The 23539-nt window shown below is 32.1% G+C and overlaps 1 protein-coding gene and 1 pseudogene across 1 annotated transcript; one reads left to right on the forward strand and one right to left on the reverse strand.

Annotated features, from left to right (window-relative positions):
* Positions 1-1889: 1889 nt before the first annotated feature.
* LOC113001490 (ATP-dependent DNA helicase PIF1-like) lies at positions 1890-9858 on the reverse strand (annotated as a pseudogene).
* A 9231-nt stretch (positions 9859-19089) lies between these two features.
* Positions 19090-21013, forward strand: LOC100790403 (transcription factor bHLH162). Its single transcript, XM_003523028.4, has 3 exons — positions 19090-19396; positions 19961-20290; positions 20692-21013. Exons 1-3 carry the CDS (start codon positions 19250-19252, stop codon positions 20785-20787), a joined length of 573 nt encoding a protein of 190 aa, XP_003523076.1. The 5' UTR covers positions 19090-19249; the 3' UTR covers positions 20788-21013.
* Positions 21014-23539: the final 2526 nt, after the last annotated feature.

Consider the following 23539-nt stretch of genomic DNA (forward strand, 5'->3'; position numbering starts at 1 on the left):
TTGTTAAGCAAAATTATCTTGTATTTAAGTTTTATTGTTTATTCACTCCTTGATTAATATTGAATACTTGTATTCATTCAAACTATTGTTTGTGAAAACTAGAAGTGATTTAGCCTTAAATAATACTTGGGTTTTCTAGATTTAGGGAGAATATAAAACAGTGCTAGAAGTGGTATCAAGAATACTTGTATAGCTAGAAGTGACAAGTTATAATACTTGTTTTGTAATCAAGTTTTGATTAATGAAACTCTTTACTATTGTGTAAAGGAGAATTAAACATAACTAAGGTTGAGTGAATTAATATAAATTAAGTGTTTCTATTTTTCTCCTTAATGGTTAATTAAACATTCTCTTAACACTATTTGTCATTCTTTTCATACCAAGTATTTACTTGAAAAATTATCTTAAGAACTCTATCTTGTTTGGCCACTGGACGATCATGCTTGACTTTACTAAAACTTGTTTTCTTTTCAATGGATGACATACCATACATATACATGTCTGTCTATATCTGTGTTAAAAACAGAAAAAAGTTATTATCTTTGATTAACATATTATTCAACCCCTTTTAATGTGATGGTTATTATTTCAGTTGACATTAGAGTTTAGCCTTAAAGATTGAGTATCAAACAATATTAAGGAAAAGATCAATATGTGTAATTTCGCTTGAATGATTTGTAAGGGAATTTTATCTTCTCTGATCCATTCAACACACATAATTTCTTTTTCGTGGATATGCCATGTAATTTGCAAGAGAGATAAAATCACTAATTTACAATACCTAATGACTCAATTTGTAGAATTGGAACCTAAGAACTAAAATGGCATAATAGCTTATAGATAAAAAATATAATTGAAAGTAGTTTTTTTAGTCTTTATATTTTATATTTTAATTTTCTTTTAGTCCCTATAGTTTAAAGTGTTCTTTTCAGTTCTTATAATTTGTATTTTAATTATATTTTAATTCTTACTACAAAAAAATATACAAAAATAATTTGCTACAAATTAATTATAAATCATTAACTATTTTTTATTACAAATTATCTTACTATAAATTAATTACGAATTACTTGCTAATATTTTTATAATTAATTGTAATTGATTTATATTTTGATAATAACAACTAAAAAGAAATTAAAATATAAACTATAAGGACTAAAAATATTAATTTCAAATTATAAGAACTAAAAGAAAATTAAAATACAAATTATAAGAATTAAAAAAATCAATTTCAAAATTACAAGGATCAAGAGAATTAAAATATAAATTATATAAACTAAAAAAATTACTTTTAAATTATAACGATTAAAAAGATAAGAATAATGAAAGCATAAAAACTAAATGACTAATTTAAAGTAACAATTAGTCTTTTGCCCATGCCGACGCTTGGGCTCATACTCCTATTTCAATATTACCAACACATGTGCAAAGTTCAATGTATGATAATAATGTTGACCTATGTTTAGAAAAAAGCAACAAAAAGTAAGAACACAAACAAACATAATACTATTGTACATTGTTGGATGGTGTTGTTGTAGCAATGAAAGAGAGGCTACACAATAAAGAGAGATAAATGAGTTGATTAGATTTTTGGATACAATTATTGATCATTTAATAATCAGAAGTATGACGATAGTATTGTATCCAACAATATACACCTGATAAGTAGACATTTAAAATCAATTTACTTTAGTGAAGGTGATATAATAAGAAACATTCAATAGTTGCCTTGGTCATCTGATGTTGCAATGCAACATAAAGAAATAAATGTAATATATATTGAAATTTTGTAAATTAAATATTGACTTGTTGGAAATGATATCTAAGGAAAATGTATTAGGTTGAGAATGTAGGACTTGTAAGTGTAACAATTTGGTAAGCATACCTGTTTATAAGTTTGCAAATACTTCTTTGTATACCACATTAATGGTAGTATTTTTTGCAATGCCTTGTTTATCATGAATAAGAATACATAGTCCTTTTTTACTTTGCACTCGTGAAAGTGCAACATATAGTTGGCCATGACAAAATATCGGGTTTCGCAAATATAATCCAACATGTGCCAAGGACTGTCCTTGAGACTTGTTTATAGTCATTGCAAATGAAATGATGAATGGAAACTGTCTTCTAATTAATTTGAATGGCCATGGAGAATCAGAAGGACACATATTCATTCTTGGTATGTATGTCCTATGACCTACATTCGGTCCAGTTATTACCTCTGCTTCAACTACATTGGTTCCAAGTTTGGTGACAATTAGCCGAGTTCCATTACATAAACCATCTTCCTGGTCCAAATTTCGGAGTAGTATGATGGGAGTACCAATCTTGATTCTTAGCTTGTGATTAGGTATCCCTGATGTTTTCAAGGTCTTAAGAAACTCAGGTGTTAGTACTCCAAAAGTATGATTGAGTAGTTCATCAGATTTGTCAACACTATCAGCACTACAATACTCTTTCTCGTCACCGGGAAACAAAGACAGGACATAATCATTTATTTTGTCTACAACATCTTTTGTAGAGGCTAGGATAACTCTCTTTTGCAAGAAATCTGTGTTGTTGTAGTTTTGTAATAAATCTGGATATGTTGCATCAACAATTGCTTGGATAAGATCCTTAAAATCCATTATAAGAAACTCATCTGGGATGGTGATTTCGCAATGTCCATCGTTAGGTTGGCCAAGTTTGCCATCACCTATGTCTAGTAACCAATCAGAAAACTGTTTGAGTTCATCAGTGCTGCTATGGTTAGAAGGATTGGATTGTAAGCACATATTTTTTTTGTCAATTTTAGAATTTGACAATGATCCCAAATGTATGATGCATTTAGAGATGCATGGACAATATCAGAGCGATTACCTCTTGGAACAACAGGTAGTATTTGTCGAAAATCACCACCAAAAACAATAACCTTTCCCCCAAAAGGTCTGTTGTTGTGCATGATGTCTTTTAAGCTTTTGTCAACTGCCTCAAAACTAAATTTTTGACACATTGGAGCTTCGTCCCAAATTATTAATTTTTTCCTCTGCAACAATTCAGCCAAGTCACTCCCCTGATGAATATTGCATGTTGAATTTTGTGTTGTAGACATAGGTATGGCAAACTTAAAATGTGTTGTTCTACCTCCGGGTAGTAATAATGAAGCAATCCCACTGGAAGCAACAGTTAAAACAATGCCTCCATTGGACCGCACAACAGATGATAAAGTTTTCCACATAAATGTCTTGCCGGTCCCACCATATCCATAGAGAAAATAAACTCCCCCTAATTGACTTGCAGCAACCCACATAATATTATCAAAAATAGAAGCCTGCTCATCTGAAATTAGTAATGTATAAATCATAATTAATAGTAAGGATTGCTGGGAATGAATATTTTCTAAGTTAAAACTCAAATGGGGTGTACGTACCTGTCATTGAGTGATATCATCTGTTAAATTCAGCAACCAAAACTTCCTTGTCATAAGCCATTTCATTGTAGATGAGCTTATTTTGGTGTGGGTTGGCAGCATAGCCTATTGGGTATGACATTGAAGGGAAATCTCGTAGACTTTTCCTATTGGCTTGTAGCATGTTTTCAATTTTAGTCAAACAAAGATGCATTGTTTCTTTGTTAGTGAGTTGAATGCCTATGAATAGTCAAATAATCACATTGTTAGCAAGTACGTTGTTTACTATGAATGGTATATAGTTATTTAGGATTTACAAAATTACCTTGACTTCTATGATTAAATATAATATCATCTGTCATTCATTGCCAAGTTTGTTCCCACACATATTCTGGTCTCTCCATTGTATTTATAAATAACAGGTTGACAAATAACTTTCGAAGGAAGTGTGGAGTTCCCCAAGTGTTAGCCTCTCGTAAAACACCAAAAAAATCTTGATCACTTCCTAGGAAATCTTTTGCAAAGCATGCTTCTCTAAAAATATGGTAGATGACATTGTCTACTATTCTGATATCTTTGTAAGATTGTGAGCCTTTAGCGGAGGAAAGCATCATCCTCATGTAAAACAACTCTCCAGTTGAAGGGGGTACCTATATCAGCCTCTCTATTGTATTTCCTTGTTTTCTTGGTTGCCAGCATCTCTTGTGTGCAACATAAATGAATTTGGACACATATTCAGCATAAGTAAAATCCCTTCCATCATGGTATATTTTATTTTAATGCATCCAAGTTGTAAACATTGATTCTTTGATGGTACTCTTAGATAGTACTGTCCCAATTTGTTGGATGTCTGTCCTGTAAACTGGCTGTTGATTTTCAAGGTGGAAATAGAGACGCTCAACTGCTAGTGCACGTCCATGCATAGGGAATGAAAAAATCTTCCAACATGTTTTAGGGGGCGAGACTTACCTAGGGGATGATTAGTAAAACATAAACACATAAGAAGTAGGTCAATTAATGTAATAATAAGGGGTGTGTTGTGTATAGGTGAATGTTATGCATTTAATGAACATATGGTTGATATTATAATTTATACCGAGTAATGTTGAAGTTGAAAGATGAAGACAAAAATGTCCTGAATTAAATATAATAATTTATACCCTTTCAGAGAACACCATAATATATGAGATAAAGACAAAAACACAAAAATGTGGAAATTGAACATATAAAAAGAAAAAGAAGACTATCCAGACAATGAAAAACATAAACGAAGGGTGTGTTGTGTGTAGATGAATGTTATGCATTTAAGGAAGACATGTTTGACACATACCAACAATCAAGATACTGTTTAATTTTATCGTCAACTTGATGTTGTCTGCCGTTTTAGTTCTACATTTAGTTCTGCACATTAACAATAGATGTTGTAATTCGATCAGAACCTTTGTTGATGTACTTAAACATGTATTTGATGGATGTGCTCTAATTGCACCATTCGACATTCAGGTGTGTCCTGTATTTGAGTAGCAATTGTGGACTATATGGTATAACAAAGCGATTATCGAGTTCAATACCATGCTTTTGATCTGTACGCCCGTTATTTGTTCTCCTGTATACTGGAAATCCATCTTGGTCTACAATTATGGCTTTGTTGAATTTCTTATGGAAAAATCTAATACACTTCCCATCGACCATACATGGTGTACTTCTATTTGGGAGTCCACATGGACCGTGAATCATATGTTTGGAGACAATTTCATACAATTTTGGATCTGTGTACTTATTTGGTATCTCTGTAGAAATTATTTTATCAATGTCTTCTGGATTTGGATACTTGTTTGCAGGTTGCAAAAATATTAAAATATGAGCATGAGGCAATCCTCTTTTTTGCCACTCAATAGTGTAAATAACTGCAGTGAACGTAAAATATTAGTAGCCACATTAATAATGAATAATTGTAATTATAGTTTAACATCGCAATTGTAAGAACACATTGATTGAAATGGTAATTACTTACATCCCAGAATGGGACCAAAGAGATGTCCATGTTTGAGATCATTCATCAATTGATTTAACTTCATTTTAAATATCTGGAGACAACATCAGGGCAGTCATGAGGTGTGAGATTGGATTTCCTAACCTTTCTTTGTATTTCAGGCCATGCTAGATTACACGTTAATGTCAAAAATAGGCATGGAAATCCGATATGGCCACAAATTGTCATGCCATCAAAATACAATTGTTCCATATACCTCTGACTACCAACAAAGGAGCTGGGTAGTATAACTCGCTTACCTTTTTCGTTGCCAAGTGTTTCAGGGGCATTATTACAGGCATTCAAATTGATGTATTTGTCAACTCTGAGTTGTTGTTGATGTTGCCTAACATAATTTAGTTTTTGTGACTCAATCATACAATAATCATCAACAATCCATTGCTGAAACAATATCATTGCATGCAGTATTGTTTGAGCTTCGTTGTTCCTTGATTGCAGTCCATAACAAAAATATTCACGCATGATAACCTTTTTTCTCTTTGCTGCATGGATATTTGGATGATCCTTATGAGGAATATCTGGCCTATAGCCATCTTCCCCTCTAGGGTACAACAGGGGATATTGCAAAGGCAAATATGCATGATGAAGTTCATTGATTCTTTTCAACAATCATGTTTGCATTTCTATTATGATATCCATGTGGTTACTTGTGTGCTCGTCACCAACAATCAAAGCAGCAACTTCAGCAGTATTTGGCAAATTGTATAATCTTCCATCTGACTGCCTATCATAAATGAGTTTAAGCTTTAGGTTAGAGACTATTGAAGATTGTAGTTTATCACTCGCCATTCTAAACTTCTGCGCATAATGGTTGTTGTTCTTTAGCATATTCTTGATGGCAATGATAATGTCTTCATTAAGAACATGTTTGTTGTTGTACATTGATGAAGGAGAAAAAACAAGTGGTGATGGTATACATTGTTAAAAGATAATTTAAAAATATGTAATGTAACATTTATTGGTTGGATTGTAACTGTCGCAACCTATCCTTTTGCGGGCGAGCGAGGGGAGTCTCATGGGTGCGTCTTCCAAAGGAGGAAAATGCGCGGAGTCGCCACCAAAGTTTATTTGTGGAAAACGTCGGAAAAACCGAAGGAAACCGGTCATGAAGAATATTCCAGATTCGGGAGTTGTATTTACGTTTGAGGAAGGTATTAGCACCTCTCACGTTTTTCCCAAAGGACAACAGCCTTAATTTTAGAATTGTGTAATTGTGTACCTAAACTTTTATTTTTTTTTATTTTTGAGGTCGACAAAAGCGGAGCTCTTGCTCCTACGTACCCTCCATCGAAGAGGAAATCAGACCTATGTAGTTCTTTCTAAATGGCGAATCAAATGATTCTTTTTACTTGGAAGGTGGTCCTTTTAAGGCGTTGGACCTTAAAATGATCCATTTTTACTTGGTGAAAAAAACTGAGGTATCGAACATTAAAATCCTTTTTAGTGATTTTTTGCGGACGAACTTGACTTTGCCAGTTGATTTTAGCCATAGTTTCACTTTAGTTATTAGTCAATTCAATTAAGAAAGAGAAATTACAAAGAGAAACGTCCGATTGATTTTTTTGGTTTATTTTACTAAAAGATATTTTTTGATTATTATATTATTTTTTTACCTCTTTTGAGTTTCCAACGTGGTTACGGCATGACCGAACGGTCGGATTTCATTTTAACAGAAATTAACGGATATTACAAATCAAATGATCGGTGAAAATTTATTTTACTTTTTGATTAGACGAGAAAATGACTTAAGTAAATGACTAAAGCACGTCAAAAGGGGGTACGGAAAGTAAATGAAACGAGAATAAAAGTACGCGAAACAAATGGGGACCACCAAGGATACATAGAATGAATTGAAAAGTTCGATTTCGGGAACTTACTGAATGAAGATCGAAGAACGACGAAGAACGAACGATGAACGACGAAGAACGGTTGAAAATCTTCGCGAAATCACCCATGGAAACGTTACGGAAGCGCCTCGGCTTGGATTTTCTTCACAGAAACAATTTTCCTCACTAATTTTAAGTGATTACGAAGTACCAGAAGGGCTGCACCCCTTTCTCCTCCACTCCTCCCCCTATTTATAGGAAAATAGGGGAGGAGCTTGCCACCCAGCTTGCCCAGGCGAGCCAGGTTGCTTCCTCCAGAAGCAACCGCCTTCTGGAGGAACATCCTGGAAGGCCCAAGTGGGCCTGGTTGCTATTTGCACCCCTTTTTTTACTAACTACACCCCTTTGCTTTTTTTGGTGATTCTTTTTCCGTAACGTTACGAAAATTTACGAATTTTGTAATGATACTTGTTTTCTTTCCGTAAGGTTACAGAACCTTACGGGTCATGTAATTCCTCCTTTTTTAGCTTTCAGAATGTTACGGAAACTCACGGATTGCATAACAATGCTTCCTTTTGATTTACGGCATGCTACGGAATTTCACGGATTGCGTAACAATGCTTCCTTTTGATTTTCGGCATGTCTCAGAACTTCACGTATTGTGCAACAAAAGGCGCCAAGTACCTCGAAGCGGTCAACCAAAGGTTGCATGCCATCAAACAATAGTCCCCGGACGAAATTAGGGTATGACAGTAACACTTACGGGTTTTGTGAAAGCTTGTCGTTAACTTCGTTGTCTATATCATAAATATATAGTAGTGCAAACTTTGGTGACTTATTTGCCAAAAGTAGGAGGCTTCCAATAAGATGATGACCTTGACCATGTAGGCGGAATGTAAGAGGCCCTCTTCCTGTATTATACCTTGTGTCAAGTTGGAGACTGGGTGATGTGAATGCAAACATTACATCATATGATCGAATGTTTTGCTGGAAGTTCTTAGCTTGAGAGTCGTTAGTATCAAAGAGTAGTTGCCTCAACGGTTGTGGAGCATCTTGTAACACAGGCAGTTGTATTTTTCCATCACCACAACATAATGCAAACTTTGGGTTTTTGGTTTGTTTGTCTTTGTTAATCCTCTCATCATACCACATCATAGCTTTACAGTGTCTGCATTGCCAAACTGGATCTCCAACATCTTTGTAACCTATACGTGTACATTAATGTGTAAGTTTACATTCAACCATCAATCAAAAGGAATTAGAGAAAACACCATCAAAGTGGAAAGTTGATGCCTAAACCTGTATTTTGATTTTCATATGGTGTGTCCACATTCCCATTTTGATCAATTTCTGCATCATCCTCAATTGGTGGGTCGTCAAATGAGTAATCTATATGACACCAAAATTGTTTTTTTAATCTAAAATAAATTGTGTCTGCCTAAAAAAGTAAGTCAAATACGTTGTAAGTTAAATATAACGATTGGGAAGTTGACATAATTTAAACACAACAACAACCCTCAAGTAAAGTTTCTTTGATTAAACACAACAACAACATTTGACTTGTATTAATGCCCCCATTTGTTTTGTTGATTTCTTCATCAATGTCATATGAGATGTGCTTTATTAGTATGGATTTGTGTATTGTATATCTTCCTGAATGTATATGCTGAGTTGTTGAGAGAGAATGAATGAGATCAGCATCTGAGATTGTATGTATTGAACAATTTGCATGATGATTCAACATCAATGGAATTAAATTTTCTTTCCCAAACTTTAACATCAAATTCGTCTGGATAATTGAAGCATCTATGGTACGTTGGTAGAATGAATGCCTCGCCCGAATAGCAGATTCACTTGTATGATTGCACTCACATTGATTTGTAGACAACATGATGTTTGATAATGGTGTACACTGCGTATCTACTATGGGACTATGCCCTTTAAATTGTGTGTCACATGGTGATGTACGTTTTTGCTTTTCTGCAATAACAGTCGTTATATTCGTGTTAGCATTTATAAAACATAAGCATAAATGAAATGTGCTTTGATATACATTTTTACTGTTAGGTACATAATTATTTTGACTGTCATCACTTTGTCTTGTCTCTCGTAATATGTTTTTTCTATGTTTCCTCCTTTCGGCAGAATTTTCCATTTCAAACTCCTCTTGTAAATAAAGTCTACATTATTGTATAAGTCTTTGCAAATAACAATTTAAGATAAACATATCAAAATTGCAATATGTAAAATTGATACTGCATGTAGTATTGTACAATGAGTTAAAGCTTATTTTTCACCAACAAAAAAATAATCAAAGAAACTTTACTTGAGGGTTAGTTGTCTCTTGCCAATGCTGTGTTGTTGTCTCAATCTAGCTTCCCAGCTTGCATTTTGGTTCAGCGTTTAAGTTGATCTGTGTGTTATTTGCTGTTGAATTTGATTCAATGGTGATGATGATAGAAAAGCAACATTATCAAATTGATTTCCATTAAGAGAACCTAATAAAAGTGAAGAAGAAGCCCTTCTCATGCATTGACTTGTGTTTTCTTTCGGCCCAAGTTGTTGGTTGGACACTGGGTGACACTTTCCATTGCTTCACTTTTGGCTACAGTACTTGCAAGTACACATTATTAATTGCGTTCATTAAATGTGTTGGCAGCTTTTTATAACCCCGTGTGGTCTTTGAAAGAATAAGCTCCATATTTCTGAAGTTACATTCACAAAAGCCAAAATGTTTAAACTACTGATTATATATATTTATTGTATTTCTATTGTTATTAAATAGGTGGAAAATGATTTAGAATTTTAGTATTCTAAATAGTTACGCTTCACTTTTATTGAATTGTGTACACCAATATATTTTAGAGTAGTGAATTTAGAAAATGGGTTGTGTAAAAATCCAAATTTTGGTTAACACCCTTGACATTTGATCATTTTATGTTTTGTTTTACATTTAAGTAAGTTTCAAAGTAATTTTAAAGATCCTACGAACATGTAAAGTCATACGCTCCATTGTGGTTCTAAATGTTGAGCAATTAATACTTTAAAACTATATAAAAATTTGGGTATATATATATATATATATATATATATTATTTTTTTAAAAACCATGTAATAACTTGACTAATAATATCAAGAAAAGATATACTACGGTAACATGGATGAAAATAAAACACTTCCAAATTATATATTGTCTAATACCCGAAGGTAATTAAATATTGTTTAATCACCCATGGTGATTTAGTTACACTATTCGGGTTCATCAAAACTTACAAAATAAAATAAGTTTAACAAAAAAGGGTCAAATAAATTATATTGGGCTGTGGACTGGGTTCTTCAATCGGACTGGCCTTCATCATCCCATATGAGTTGCTTTCTCAAGATAAGTTCCCATACATGTTGGTTGGGCCGGAAATAGAAGGCGACCTCATCTCCAGCCATTAGGTTATTGTCCATTAAGAACTGGTACCAAGGTCCAGCCAGACATCGAACGCCATTATGCATAGACATCGTCCATATTAAACGGTGCCCACTACTATGTTGAATATTCATATATAGTGATGATGGCCCAACCAAATTGAGAGTCTCGGGGGACAACAACTACATTTAAAGCAAAGCAGTCACTAATGATTGTAAGGTCATTATTAATTAATAAACAAAACAAACATTTATGATTTATGATATTAATAAACAAAGCAAACATTTATCATATCAATAAAGTCGTACCAATGGTGTAGCATGTGAGATCATAGGTTGGGTAATGTCTATGGTGAACACATAATTTCTAGTGGATCTGCGAGGCCTTCCACATGTCTGTCTTTCCAGTGGTGGAGTGAAATGGAGATGAAAAGTTGTATTATTGTTGGGTTTCATAAAGTGAACCATGACACCTTCATATATATCCAACTGTCTTCTAAATTGTTTAAGCCTATAAGCAAAATAGTATCTGTTATTATCTTTTCTAATCTTAATAATGTGTTTGTCTCCGTTGTAATCAAAGAGCACATTAGGTGGGTAATTAGGAGCCCATTGCTGATGATATTTTGAGGGTACCTTAATGTAGTTCTGCAATTAAAGATTCAACAATATCACAATAGCAATATAAATTACAGGAATGATAAAATAATTATGTGGGGAAACACTTACTCTATTAACATGGAATGCAGCCTGAAATTGATATATGACTGTGCATCCCAAGAATTTAGGTAGGGCTGAATGACAAAATTTCCCCAAATAAATATTATAAATTATACCCTTTTCATAGAATTATTAATGAGATAAAGGCAAAAACACAAAAATGTCGAAAGTATTCCAAACATTTACATTTGCAAGTTCCCAATAGTGTAAACTTTGGAAAAATATAACAGACTTAGATGTTGGAAAAATGATGAAAGTACGATCAATATCATACCCAAGAGCATGACAATCACCAAGATGAATGATCAAACTACATTCAACATTAACATATAAAGAACAAAAGAATAACAAAGCGAAAGTAGACAGACTTACAACACAAAAATGAGATAAAGACAAAAACACAAAAATGTCGTCGTAGATACAATTTCCAAATATGAAGTTCAACGTTGAAAGTATTCCAAACATATAGATTGCAAGTTCCCAATAGTGTAAACTTTGGAAAAATATAACATTATTACATGTTGCAAATATTATGAAAGTAGCATCAATATGATACCCGAGAGCATGACAATCACCAAGATGAATGATCAAACTACATTCAACATTAACATATAAAAAACAAAATAAGAAGAAAGCGAAAGTAGACAAACTTACAACACAAAAATGAGATAAAGACAAAAACACAAAAATGTCATCCCAGATTGTTATGACAAATATGAAGTTCAATGTTGAAAGCATTCCAAACATATACATTGCAAGTTTCCAATAGTGAAAACTTTGGAAAAGTATAACATTATGACATGTTGGTAATATGTAGCATCAACATCATACCCGAGAGCATGACAATCACCAACATGAATGATCAAACTACATTCAACATTCACATATAAAAAGCAAAAGAAGAAGAAAGCGAAAGTAGACAGACTTACAACATTGGAGCCCGTAGATGTCTGTGTACTCATGTTGAGAGGAGAAAGAGAAGGAGAGACAAATGAAGATTTTGTAATTACCACATACAAATTGTATATTGCAATTGATAATGATTCAATTATTTTTACAAAATCAGATAATGAGTAGTTAATGTAACTGTCGTAACAGTTACTTGGTATTGGAAACCACACATAACATATACTCGAACACTGTGTAACCATTGATTGCAAAGTGTGGCAACAAGTATAATTTTTTGAAATTGTAATTAACATTCATTAAAGTTTATAAGTTTCCATGTTAATAATTGAATCCTTTCTCCTTCCCATATCATGTCTACATGTGTTTATTAATTACTAATAATGGTGTATATTAATTAACACCCTTTTAATATTCCCATAACCCTGTATTAATTGCATTAATTATCAATTACCCAAAAAATAATATTTTTGCCAAAGTCTCCATGCAAATGACAATTCCATTAAGTATATAACATATAATAATTGCTATTCTTTCTCCCTTCCCAAATATGTGTTTGTTAATTACTAATAATATTGTATATTAATGGACACTCTTTTACTCTTCCCGTAACCTTAATTAAATACATTAATTATTAATTATTCATATATTAACATTTTGGTGAAATCCTTCACTTCTAATAGAATTTAATCATACATTACTTTCCTCCTTTCAATCACATTAATTTTTTCAATGTACTGGGTATTGGGAACGCACTTTACATTATAACCTAATACCTAATATGTTCTGCTATTGTATGCAAAACGTACTTTACATTATAACCTAACACTAAATAATTTAAGTAATTGGCACAGAGACATTAACTTTTTCCCATGTACTAGGTATTGAGGTCAGGTCACGTCTAATACCTAATATGTACTTCTATTATATGTGAAAGGTACTCCATAGAATAACCGAACACTAATATAGCAAATAATATACTATAAAGTATTAGGTTAAATAGTACCTGCTTTGGCACAAATTCCAACAATTTATATGGCAGTGATTTTGTATAAGTGTATACATTACCGTAATAAGGGCGTCATAAGTCCAGAAGCTTATAGTGGCTTGTCAACCTGCAAAAAAATCATAAAATGTTATCATTATATTACAAAATACAACTCTTCTACTTTTTACTAATACAAAAGAAATTAATTGCATTAAGCAAATTAACCCCACTAATTTGGCACGTGTATAAAATAATAATTACAATGTACGTTATGGAAACATGCATAAAATGGGTTAAAGAATTCATAAAACCTTGGTTTTCTTTCAATTGATAATTACAAATTCAAAGACGTAATTACAAATTCAAATGATAATTACAATGTACCGTAATAAAGCCGTCGTAAGTCCAGAAGCTGATCCTGGCTTGTCAACCTGCAGGAAATCGTACTAAATGTTATCATCAATTACAACATACAACTCTTTTACTTTTTCACAAATACAAATGACATTATTTGAATTTAACAAATTAACCCCACTAATTAGGCACATGTACAGAACAACAATTACAATGTACCTTATGTAAACATGCATAATATGGTTTAAAGAATTGATAAAAACTTTGTTTTCTTTCAATTGATAATTTCAAATTCAAAGACATAAATATTTGTCCATTGGTGACAAAATTTAGCCGTATGTTATTTGTCTGGATTTCAATTCGAAGACACCATTTTAATCATTAACAATATAGTTCCCATCACGATCTTAACTAGACAACGATTACTGATATCAAATTTAACCATACGAAATAATGTGGATAGAATTCATTGTCCATACATGACTAATTAAGTGGGTACAACATCACCAAAAAATAGCCCAACAAACGTATATCAAATTTAAGCATACAATATATAATTAAAATGTCAACTAATTACTCAGCTTTAATATGTTTGTTTGTGGATAGCTTATACGCAGTAGTATCCTCAGAATCAAATTCATTTGTGGCTTGTTGACCACTCAATCTTTTGGCAGGGGTGATGAAGGTAGTGTTCCCAGGGTCATAGTCAGCTAACTGGGACAAGGAAGGCTGAAAACAAATATAAAGTATTATTAGCACTCCCCAATAACGTATTTAGTCCAAATTTGTGCTTAATTACTTAATGAAAGGTGTACCAAATTTACGTACCGTCGGATGGTAATCCCCTGATGAAGTCTCAGCACACGATGCAGGTGACTTCCCTATAGTTCGTTCATCCTGCATATACCACATTCAGAGACAACATCAAATGTTTTTAAATTTCCACATACACCCTTACGATAAGTTAATTATTACCTGTAAACCAATTTTCAAAGTCAATGTGTGAATATGATGTTCCTCTTGGCTAACATCCATCACAAATGACTGGCGCATGTTTACACGATACTTGAACCTGAGCGCCAATGTCTTACCAACCAAATCATCCACACACTTAGGAAACACTTTGATCTCGTCACCACCTTAACAATTATGAATAAATTTAAACAAATAAATTTAATCGCAATATAGTAAATTCATATTGAATTGTGATTTCATCCATGAGGGTATGTTACAATACATACCGCAATCAATTCCTGTCTACATTCCTCGGCTGTCTTACCGAACATTTTGATACATGTTGCATCCCAAAAATGAAAGTTAGATTTCTCCCCATTGTGTTCCATTTTCACAAATAATTTATACCTAACAATACAATATACATGTGAGTAAAGACTCGAATGTTAAGTACATTATAACTCATTTGGGAATAAATACATTTTACCTAGGAACCGTATGACTAACTTGGTTCTGGCACGAACGACATGCACCCACTGTTTTTAATGGATCAAACGTTGTAGTGCAATTTGGACAACTATCATAACTTCATGGTGTATCAATTAGGACTTCATCCACCGTAGCAACGGTCAAACAGAAACAATCCTAATTGAATTAAAATATATAACAAATGAAAGTGGACAGATCAAACCAAAAAAATTAAACGAGTTACATTTTATCAATCAGGCCAGCCATGTGTATATAACATCCAATAAGTGATAAATAATGACAAAAATTGTAAAACGACAACAACACGAATTTAAAAGGACTCATACACAGATGAGGAAGAAATAAAAAAAATACATAATCATACACAATATACAAAATAAGTGAAAAAACTTAGGTGACAAATGTTAACAAAAGCACAAAGAAATATATATTAAATATTACATGCAAGGTAGAAATAAGTGAGAAATAACGGAAAAATTGTAACAAAACAACAACACAAATTTAAAAGGCCTCATACACATATAAGGTAGAAATAGGCAAAAAAACATAATGATACAAAGTTAAGGTAGGAAAAAAAAATCATACACACAACAACAACAACAATACTTTCACCATAAACGGCCGACAACCACACGAAATCCAATTCGGGAACCACACCATATCCAATCCAAATGGTGTTTCATTTAAAATTTGTTGTTCTTACCTCTCTCAATCTGCTTATGTCACCTAAGCTCACCATCTGAGCATTATGCAATAACTTATCCCGATCGCTTCTTTGTGAATTAATGGTATACTGGGATTGCGAACCACTCCCCTCTTCTGTTAGTCAACCAACATAAAATAGAACACATAAACTGCAAGGAGGAAGTCATAACATTAGAGTGTTATTATAAACAAAATATATAAACAAAATATAAGTTTAGAGTATTATTATAAACAAAATATATAACTTAATTTGTTTGCAGTTATCATACCTATAACGGAATTTCCTTATCTCGGCAATATCATCGGAGTTCACATACAACTTGGAACCATTTTTTATATTTTGGACACTCAGGGGATACTTGTCTGCAAAAAAACATTATAGGTACATGTAATAATATGCAGTGACACATAAGATTGATTCACAAACGTAGGAAGTAATAAAAAAATACATTATATTCACCTTTGGCATCTTTGATCTTAGCCAATGTTAACATAAGCACCAACGGCTCCCTAACAAAATGGGTTTTTTCAATAGCATCATCTAGCTGAAGAGCATAATCCTCCCAAAGTGTCATGAGGATCTCAGCATCACTAACAGGACATAACACATACATACTAATTTTTGATTTAACATATTTTATTATGTTTTTTTAAAATATTTAAAAATATAATCAAAATAACCTATTATCTCTCAACTTCACCGTAACCCTGTATGCAGGATTCACTGTTTTTCGTTCAATAACTTCAGCAACAACACCCACAACATCTATTTTCAAATCAACATAAATGAATAGAATTAACTTGTGTTGAACATAGGTTGAATATATAAACTAAAATGTAATGGAAAACATTATAATATACTTACCAACTAAAGTATGCCGTGGTGCAATGCCATAAATAATATCAGCAATTTCAGTTATCACGTGTACATTAGCAGGAATTTCAGGTCTTTCAACCTCCTTCACAGATGTTGTTTTCACAAAGTAAAGCAAATATGGAATTGGACTTACTTTCTATTCAGATTGATTCTCCACAACTTTGATGTTTTGGATCAAATAGGAACAACCTAAAGCTAACTTCGATTGAAATTCAGGGAACAACTCTTGCCATAGCGTTGCCCCAATCTTTGCACCCTGAAACAGTTGCAGCTGAAAGTTATAAACAATCCATAACTACAAATACCCTCTTCACTAACTACATAGTAGAATGAAAGCAAATAACATAACAATTACCGTTTGGTCTATTAAGACCATGTCAATCGCTTGTCTCCCATTGTGCTTCTTAACATCCCACATATCGGTTATACGCACTGCTATCTTCCATGTCCCTTTCCTTGGATGCAATTCATATATAAGATTTTCTTTTCGAGACATCGCTACAATGTCACAAAGACACCACATGAACAAGGTATCAAACAAAGCATTAAAGTTTTTTTAAAAAATGGTATAAAAGAGACCAATAAACTCACGGAAGCAAAAAAGAATACACACACAAATAAGAAAAACCAAATGATTCAATCAAAAAACAAATGATTTACACTTATAAGGAAAAACCAAAAACAAAACACCGAAACATAGACATGCATAAACTAAATGTTTCACAGGTAAAGTATAGACATGCATAAGAGCATAAATTAAACACGAGGAGGAGGAGAAAGGCAAATTCATCATCAATGTGATTAAATAAGCACACTATGAAAATGATAGACAAGTAAGGAAGAAAACAAAGAACCAAAACAACCAAAACCAAAAGACGAAATAATCTAGCACATGCACCTTCAAAAAAGGATAACAAAAGAACCAAGAAGAAGCAAAAACAAAACACGGAATCAAACACATGCACCAACAAAATTTTTTTTTCTCAGGTAAAATAGAAGAAAAAGGAAATGAATACGTGTTAATCTAACACATGAAAAGTAGAAAAAAAAAACACACTTTTTTTCTTCAAATGAATCTTTCTTCTTCAAATGCACCTGTGTAAAATAAAAAAAAAAACCAAAGAATCAAGAAGAAGCAAAAACAAAACACAAAATCATACACAAGTACCAACAAAATCTTTTTTTCTCAGGTAAAATAGAAGAAAAAGAAAAAAAAGAAAAAGAAAACGAATAAGTGTTAATGATAAATGATAATAATATAAATTAACTTTGACAGCGGTCGGTGAAAGCGCGGGTTTCACAATAGTGGTCGGAATCAAAATGGTCAAGTCAAATAAAGTACAGTCAGTCGTTAGGCTTTCTTATTCAGTGATAATAATGTTAGTCTACCCGTCAACAACTGAACACAACGTTACTATATATCGTTGCCTATCGTCAAATAATTCAATCAAGTATTGTCGGGAACAACGCGGTGTTTTAGTTTTGCCATTATTACCTCCAATCTCCTCCCGTAGCTAGATACTCTATCCTCAACTATGACGTAAGGCTTTACGTAAAAAAAAATATTTGATATACATATCAAATGGTATCTAATACTTAAAATGAAAAAGAAAGAAAAATATAAATAAAATGATAAATTTATAATATGATATAAAAAATGATAATAGAATATTTGAGACAAAAAAATAACTCATATATCATTACTTAAAAATTTAATTATTCTAAATTCTCCTCTACACTTGAAAATTAAATGCATCTTAACTTTCTTGATAATGCTAGAAAATTCATAGAGAGATTTCTTCTAAAATATAATATTATTAAAATACTTTTAAATCTTTCTAGTGGACCTTCCCAATAATACTCTTGCTCACTTTATATAATCAGTGTTGACTATTTCTATGTTTTCAAGATATTAAATTGATTTGCCTTTTTGATTAAATACTAGTAGTTTTTTTTTATACTAAATATTAAAAAATATAGTGGAAGAAGTTAACTGTGCGCCATACTTTTCTCTGATTCTAATATTTGTTAAAATAATGACTAAATCTCCTTTAATTCATATAGCTATGAATGATGAAATATTGAACAGTAAAGATTAAATATCATAATTAATAATGTAAACAGTTTTTTTTTTATTTTTGGGAAAAACTGGAGCTTTAGTTTGGTAGTTAAAGTTAAAATAATCCCGTACCAATTATAAAATTATACGCGTAGGATGTAAGTATAAACGCTTACATGTAATTCAGAACATTTATATTTTATACCAAAAACAATAAAATTATAAAAGGATTTAGACATTATTCCTCCAATCAATAACAATATCGGGGGTGTCCCACAGCCCGCCACAACCATATCTTATTCTGAAGACTAAGACTGCCACATAGCACAAGGTTTGTCTATATAAACACCTGAACTTCTTGAATTAGTACTCCAATTGATAAAATTTGCTTCTCTCGTCTCATTATTGCTCCAACATAGCCCAGGCTAAAATTTAAGTAGCACTAGCTAGTTAGGTTTAATTTCTGTCTTGTAATTGAGACAATTTATGAAATAACCGCACAATTGATTCGAGATGAAGAAGAGAGTAGCAAGCACCAGCACTGAGTCCTCTAAACTTGATCGCAAAACCATTGAAAAGAACCGCAGAATTCACATGAAATCCCTCTGCCATCAGCTTTCTTCTCTTATTCCTCCCAACCTCAAGCCTGCCAAATCCAAGGTACATACATAACAACAGTCAACTCTACGCCCATATGTTACCAACTGAGGGTGCGTTTGAGAACCCCTTTTGCAACAATGCAAACAGAAGTTTACTCTTTGCAAAGCACAAAAATTTGTTGCTTTTCCGTTGAACAGAAGTTTGAAGGTTTGCAATTGTAAACTAAACACACATTTCCCCTTCCTTTATCACCAACCGAATCTTATACCCTTAAACCAATCACATATTTTTTTATTGATAAATATTAATTTATTAGTTTTTATTAAAAATATTAGTTAGGAAATTGAATTGCAATCTGGCTAGCTTCTCTCTCATTTCTCTTTATTCTTTTTTAATCACTTAACATATCTTATATCTCCAAATCAAACATATATTTAATGTATGTTTAGATGTCAGTTGATAAAATTCAAAACATTTTTACTGGCAAAACAATCAATTCTTCTTTATTTTGTCTTTGAATTGGAAAATGGACATTGAAATTCCCAAAAGCACATTCCTAACTGTTTGATGAACTTTTATCCAAACATAAATGAAAAAACTAACTAACTAATTGAATGCTTTCAGTTGATGCTAGGGCAGCGGGACCAGCTGGATCTTGCAGCAAGGTATATAAAACACATGAATGAGAGAATAGAGAAACTGAAGAGGCAAAAGGAGCAAGTGATGTCAAACAATGATGATAGAAAAATGTTCAACAATAATGTTGAGTCCAAATTGCCAATAGTTGAGCTGAGAGACTTGGGTTCCAGCATTGAAGTGATGTTGGTGAGTGGGTTGAACAAAGCATTCATGTTGTACGAAGTAATTAGTGTACTCGAGGAAGAAGGTGCTGAAGTTGTCACTGCTAGCTTCTCAACTGTTGGCGACAAGATATTTTACGTTGTTCATGCCCAGGTACAAGTATACATCTTTTTCTTACATTATTAATTTTATTCAACACTTTCCTCTTCTTTGTTTTGTTTTTCATTGTCTTACAAATTTTTATTTCTTTTTCTTTTCTTATGGATAAGGGTATTTATCGGACCAATAAACCTCATATACAAATTAAATCAGTCTAATTAAATGAGTTCAGATTAGTTTGAGTTAATTATTTTAGTTTATTTCAAAATCAAAGCCAGACCAATTATATTCTAGATTCTAGTATTTAAATATTTCCTCTATGTTTCTCATTTTTCTATTTATTTTAACTTTCTTATTTAATATGATTAAGTTTATCCCATTAGTTCTTATTTGAGTGAGGCTGAAGATTGATGTTAGAATTTTACTTAATTTTAATGACCTTTTTCTTCTCTCAGGTTAAAATATCAAGAGTGGGAGTAGAGACGACGAGGGCATATAATAGACTTCAAGAGTTCATTGCCCCACCAGAAATCTGGCCGGAAGATGTGTGAAGGCTTGAGTTACCCTGTCTATCACGGGCTAGCTAGCTATATATGTATTGTGGCCTGGTCACAAATTGATAGTTTGAGAGCTATATAGTAGCCTTTTGCTTCTGTGAGAGCGTGTTATATATTAGCTATGTAAGAAAAAATAATAATAGCTTTTTCTTTAAAAAAACAGAAAAGAGAAATATATCTGTTTGTTTCTTTTAATCGAATTAACATTAAAAAATAATGCTACAGTTGGGTTTTTAGCTAATTAAGCGGTCAAGAAAAAGACATCTTCAAGTGAATAATTAGCCAATACTAATCTTTAAAGAAATCACACGGTTAATTAAAATAACTAATGCAATATTATATGCTTGAATTTACGAAAGGATAATCCTATATATATATATATATATATATATATTACCAAACAATATATTCGACAAAAAATTTGGTGCATTAATATAAGATTCTATTATCTTCACATGTGAAAAATAATTTATGTTGTGAGAAAATATGTTTAATTCATACCTTGTTAATTTTATTTTTTTAGAGGGAAATTCACCTTTATATACTATGTTAGTTATCTCTTTCACATCGATCCCGTAATTTCCGTCTCTTCCTTCTTTTATACAAGCCAAATACATTGTATGTTTTCGTTTCATACTGAATAGCAAAACCCTTTCTGCCAATCTGTATAATTTTTTGTTTTTAAATTCATTAGCTTATCCAATAAAAAATAAACAAATAATATTTGTATGATTTCTTACTAAATATTTCCATACCAATTAGCAATGGATTTTAGGAAAAGAACTATCTAAGGATGAGCCTAATATAAGGATTAGGCTTGTCCTTAAAATTTGTCGTAATTAAATTCTTGCAAAACAAAAGGAATCACAAATGCTAATTTGCTTTCAAATTAACGACCACAGATTACGACGCCAGTAATCGTTTTCAAGAAGAAAATATCTAACGACATGTTCACACGTGCTTAAAGAAAATGTTCTTGCTAAAAATGGAAATTAGAACACTATGATTTGTGTCCATTTCCTGAAAACCATCACCATTTGCGTACATTTGAATTTGTTGCGCCGGCGGAGATTTACAGCACAAGTGTGTGAGCTGAACCTACAAAAAAGCGACTTAATTCCATGTATATATGTGTGAACAAGGGCATGCATGCATGTAAGACAAAAGCCGGCACATAAAAGAAGAAGGTTCATAATAGGAAAGCTAAATTTAATGGCTTGAATTTACCAAGACCAAGTTCATGTATGTGTGTGTAAGCTAGATAAGGGGCCATGAACATGAAAAATTGAGGTCCAAAATGGCGTCTTCAAGTCACGCTGTCATCATAAGAAGCTATCGCTATCGCATTGCGTGTATATAGGTTTGGAAGATTTTTCGGACAAACTAGCTCACACCACGCATGGAAAGTTTACAGTACACCTATAAGTCATTATCAACAAATATTTGATTTTGACTTGATTTTACGTTTAATCTCTGTAATTTATATTGCATGTGATTTTGTTTTCTCAAGTTATTCTTAACTTTTTTTTTAATCAGCAAAATAAGTTGTTCTTAACTAAAAGTTTTTTTTTCTATTTTTAAATTAAATGAACTAGGGCACATTAATTTTCCTTCATTAAAATTCTCAATTTATTTTTTATCCAAATATTTTAGGATTTATGATAAAATTAAGATATGGGATCATTTTTAAAAAATAGAAATAAGAAATTGAGTGGAAACTTGAAAAAATAATTATTAAAAAGGATTTTATAAGAAACAAGATCAGGGTTTGAAGAGAAAAAATTGTATTTTTTATTTTAAATGAAATTTGATGTTTTGATCGATAAATTTTTATCATATCAATTTAATTTATTCAATTATAAAGATTTTTAGCATGAAATGAACATTTAAGGGCTTTTAAGCAAAACAAAATCAATAGAGAAAATTTACAAAATTCTGAAAAAAAAATAATTTATATGTTGGGAGGAAAAAATTGCACAGTCTAAATTAGGGAGACAAAAATATAATTACCTTATAACTTTTTTTCATATAAAGCCATGTATAATGTTTTAAATTGTGGTAGGAGAGACTTCGAAAATCTTGATACCGTGTTCATATTTTATTTAAAGGAAAATGTTGAATATTATTGATGAGAAACAAAGGAGATACATCAAAAAGATATTGTGTTGATATTTAAATCAAGGTCTTCGGGTGATCAAAAAAATCATAAGGTCTTCGGTCTTCACTACAAAAAAAAGAGAAAGTATATAATTGCAAACACTTAGCATCTATCAATTTGATGCTAAGCAAACATTAAATTGATATATTTTTTCCAACATGTATCGATCATTAATAATTTTAAAAAATATTTTCTAATAAGTGTTGGTTAGGTCAAAGTTAATTATTCATTTGAGCACACAATCTAAAATCAACTCTTTTCTTTTTGTAACTCAACCTTATTTTTTCAAAATCCCAACCCTCACTCATTCTTGTCTTCATGATCCTCTTACCCCAACCCTAACCCTTAGAATCTCAATCTCCCCAACGCACAAAGGATGGCGTTCATGTTAGGAGGAAGTCCTTGACAAACTCAATGGCGGTTGGTGAATCGATCTAGTTTGACCTTGACGTTGGTGGATGCGGCAAGGAGGATGGTGGCTTCAAGGGCGGAACTACAAACATCTCAAAAGGGGCATCCGTCCCTCCTAAAAAATCACAATTCATTAGTAACTGCACCTAAAATAGAAAATTTTGTCCCCCTCAGCTT

This window comes from Glycine max, chromosome 4 (assembly GCF_000004515.6).
Source record: "Glycine max cultivar Williams 82 chromosome 4, Glycine_max_v4.0, whole genome shotgun sequence".
NCBI lineage: Eukaryota > Viridiplantae > Streptophyta > Magnoliopsida > Fabales > Fabaceae > Glycine > Glycine max.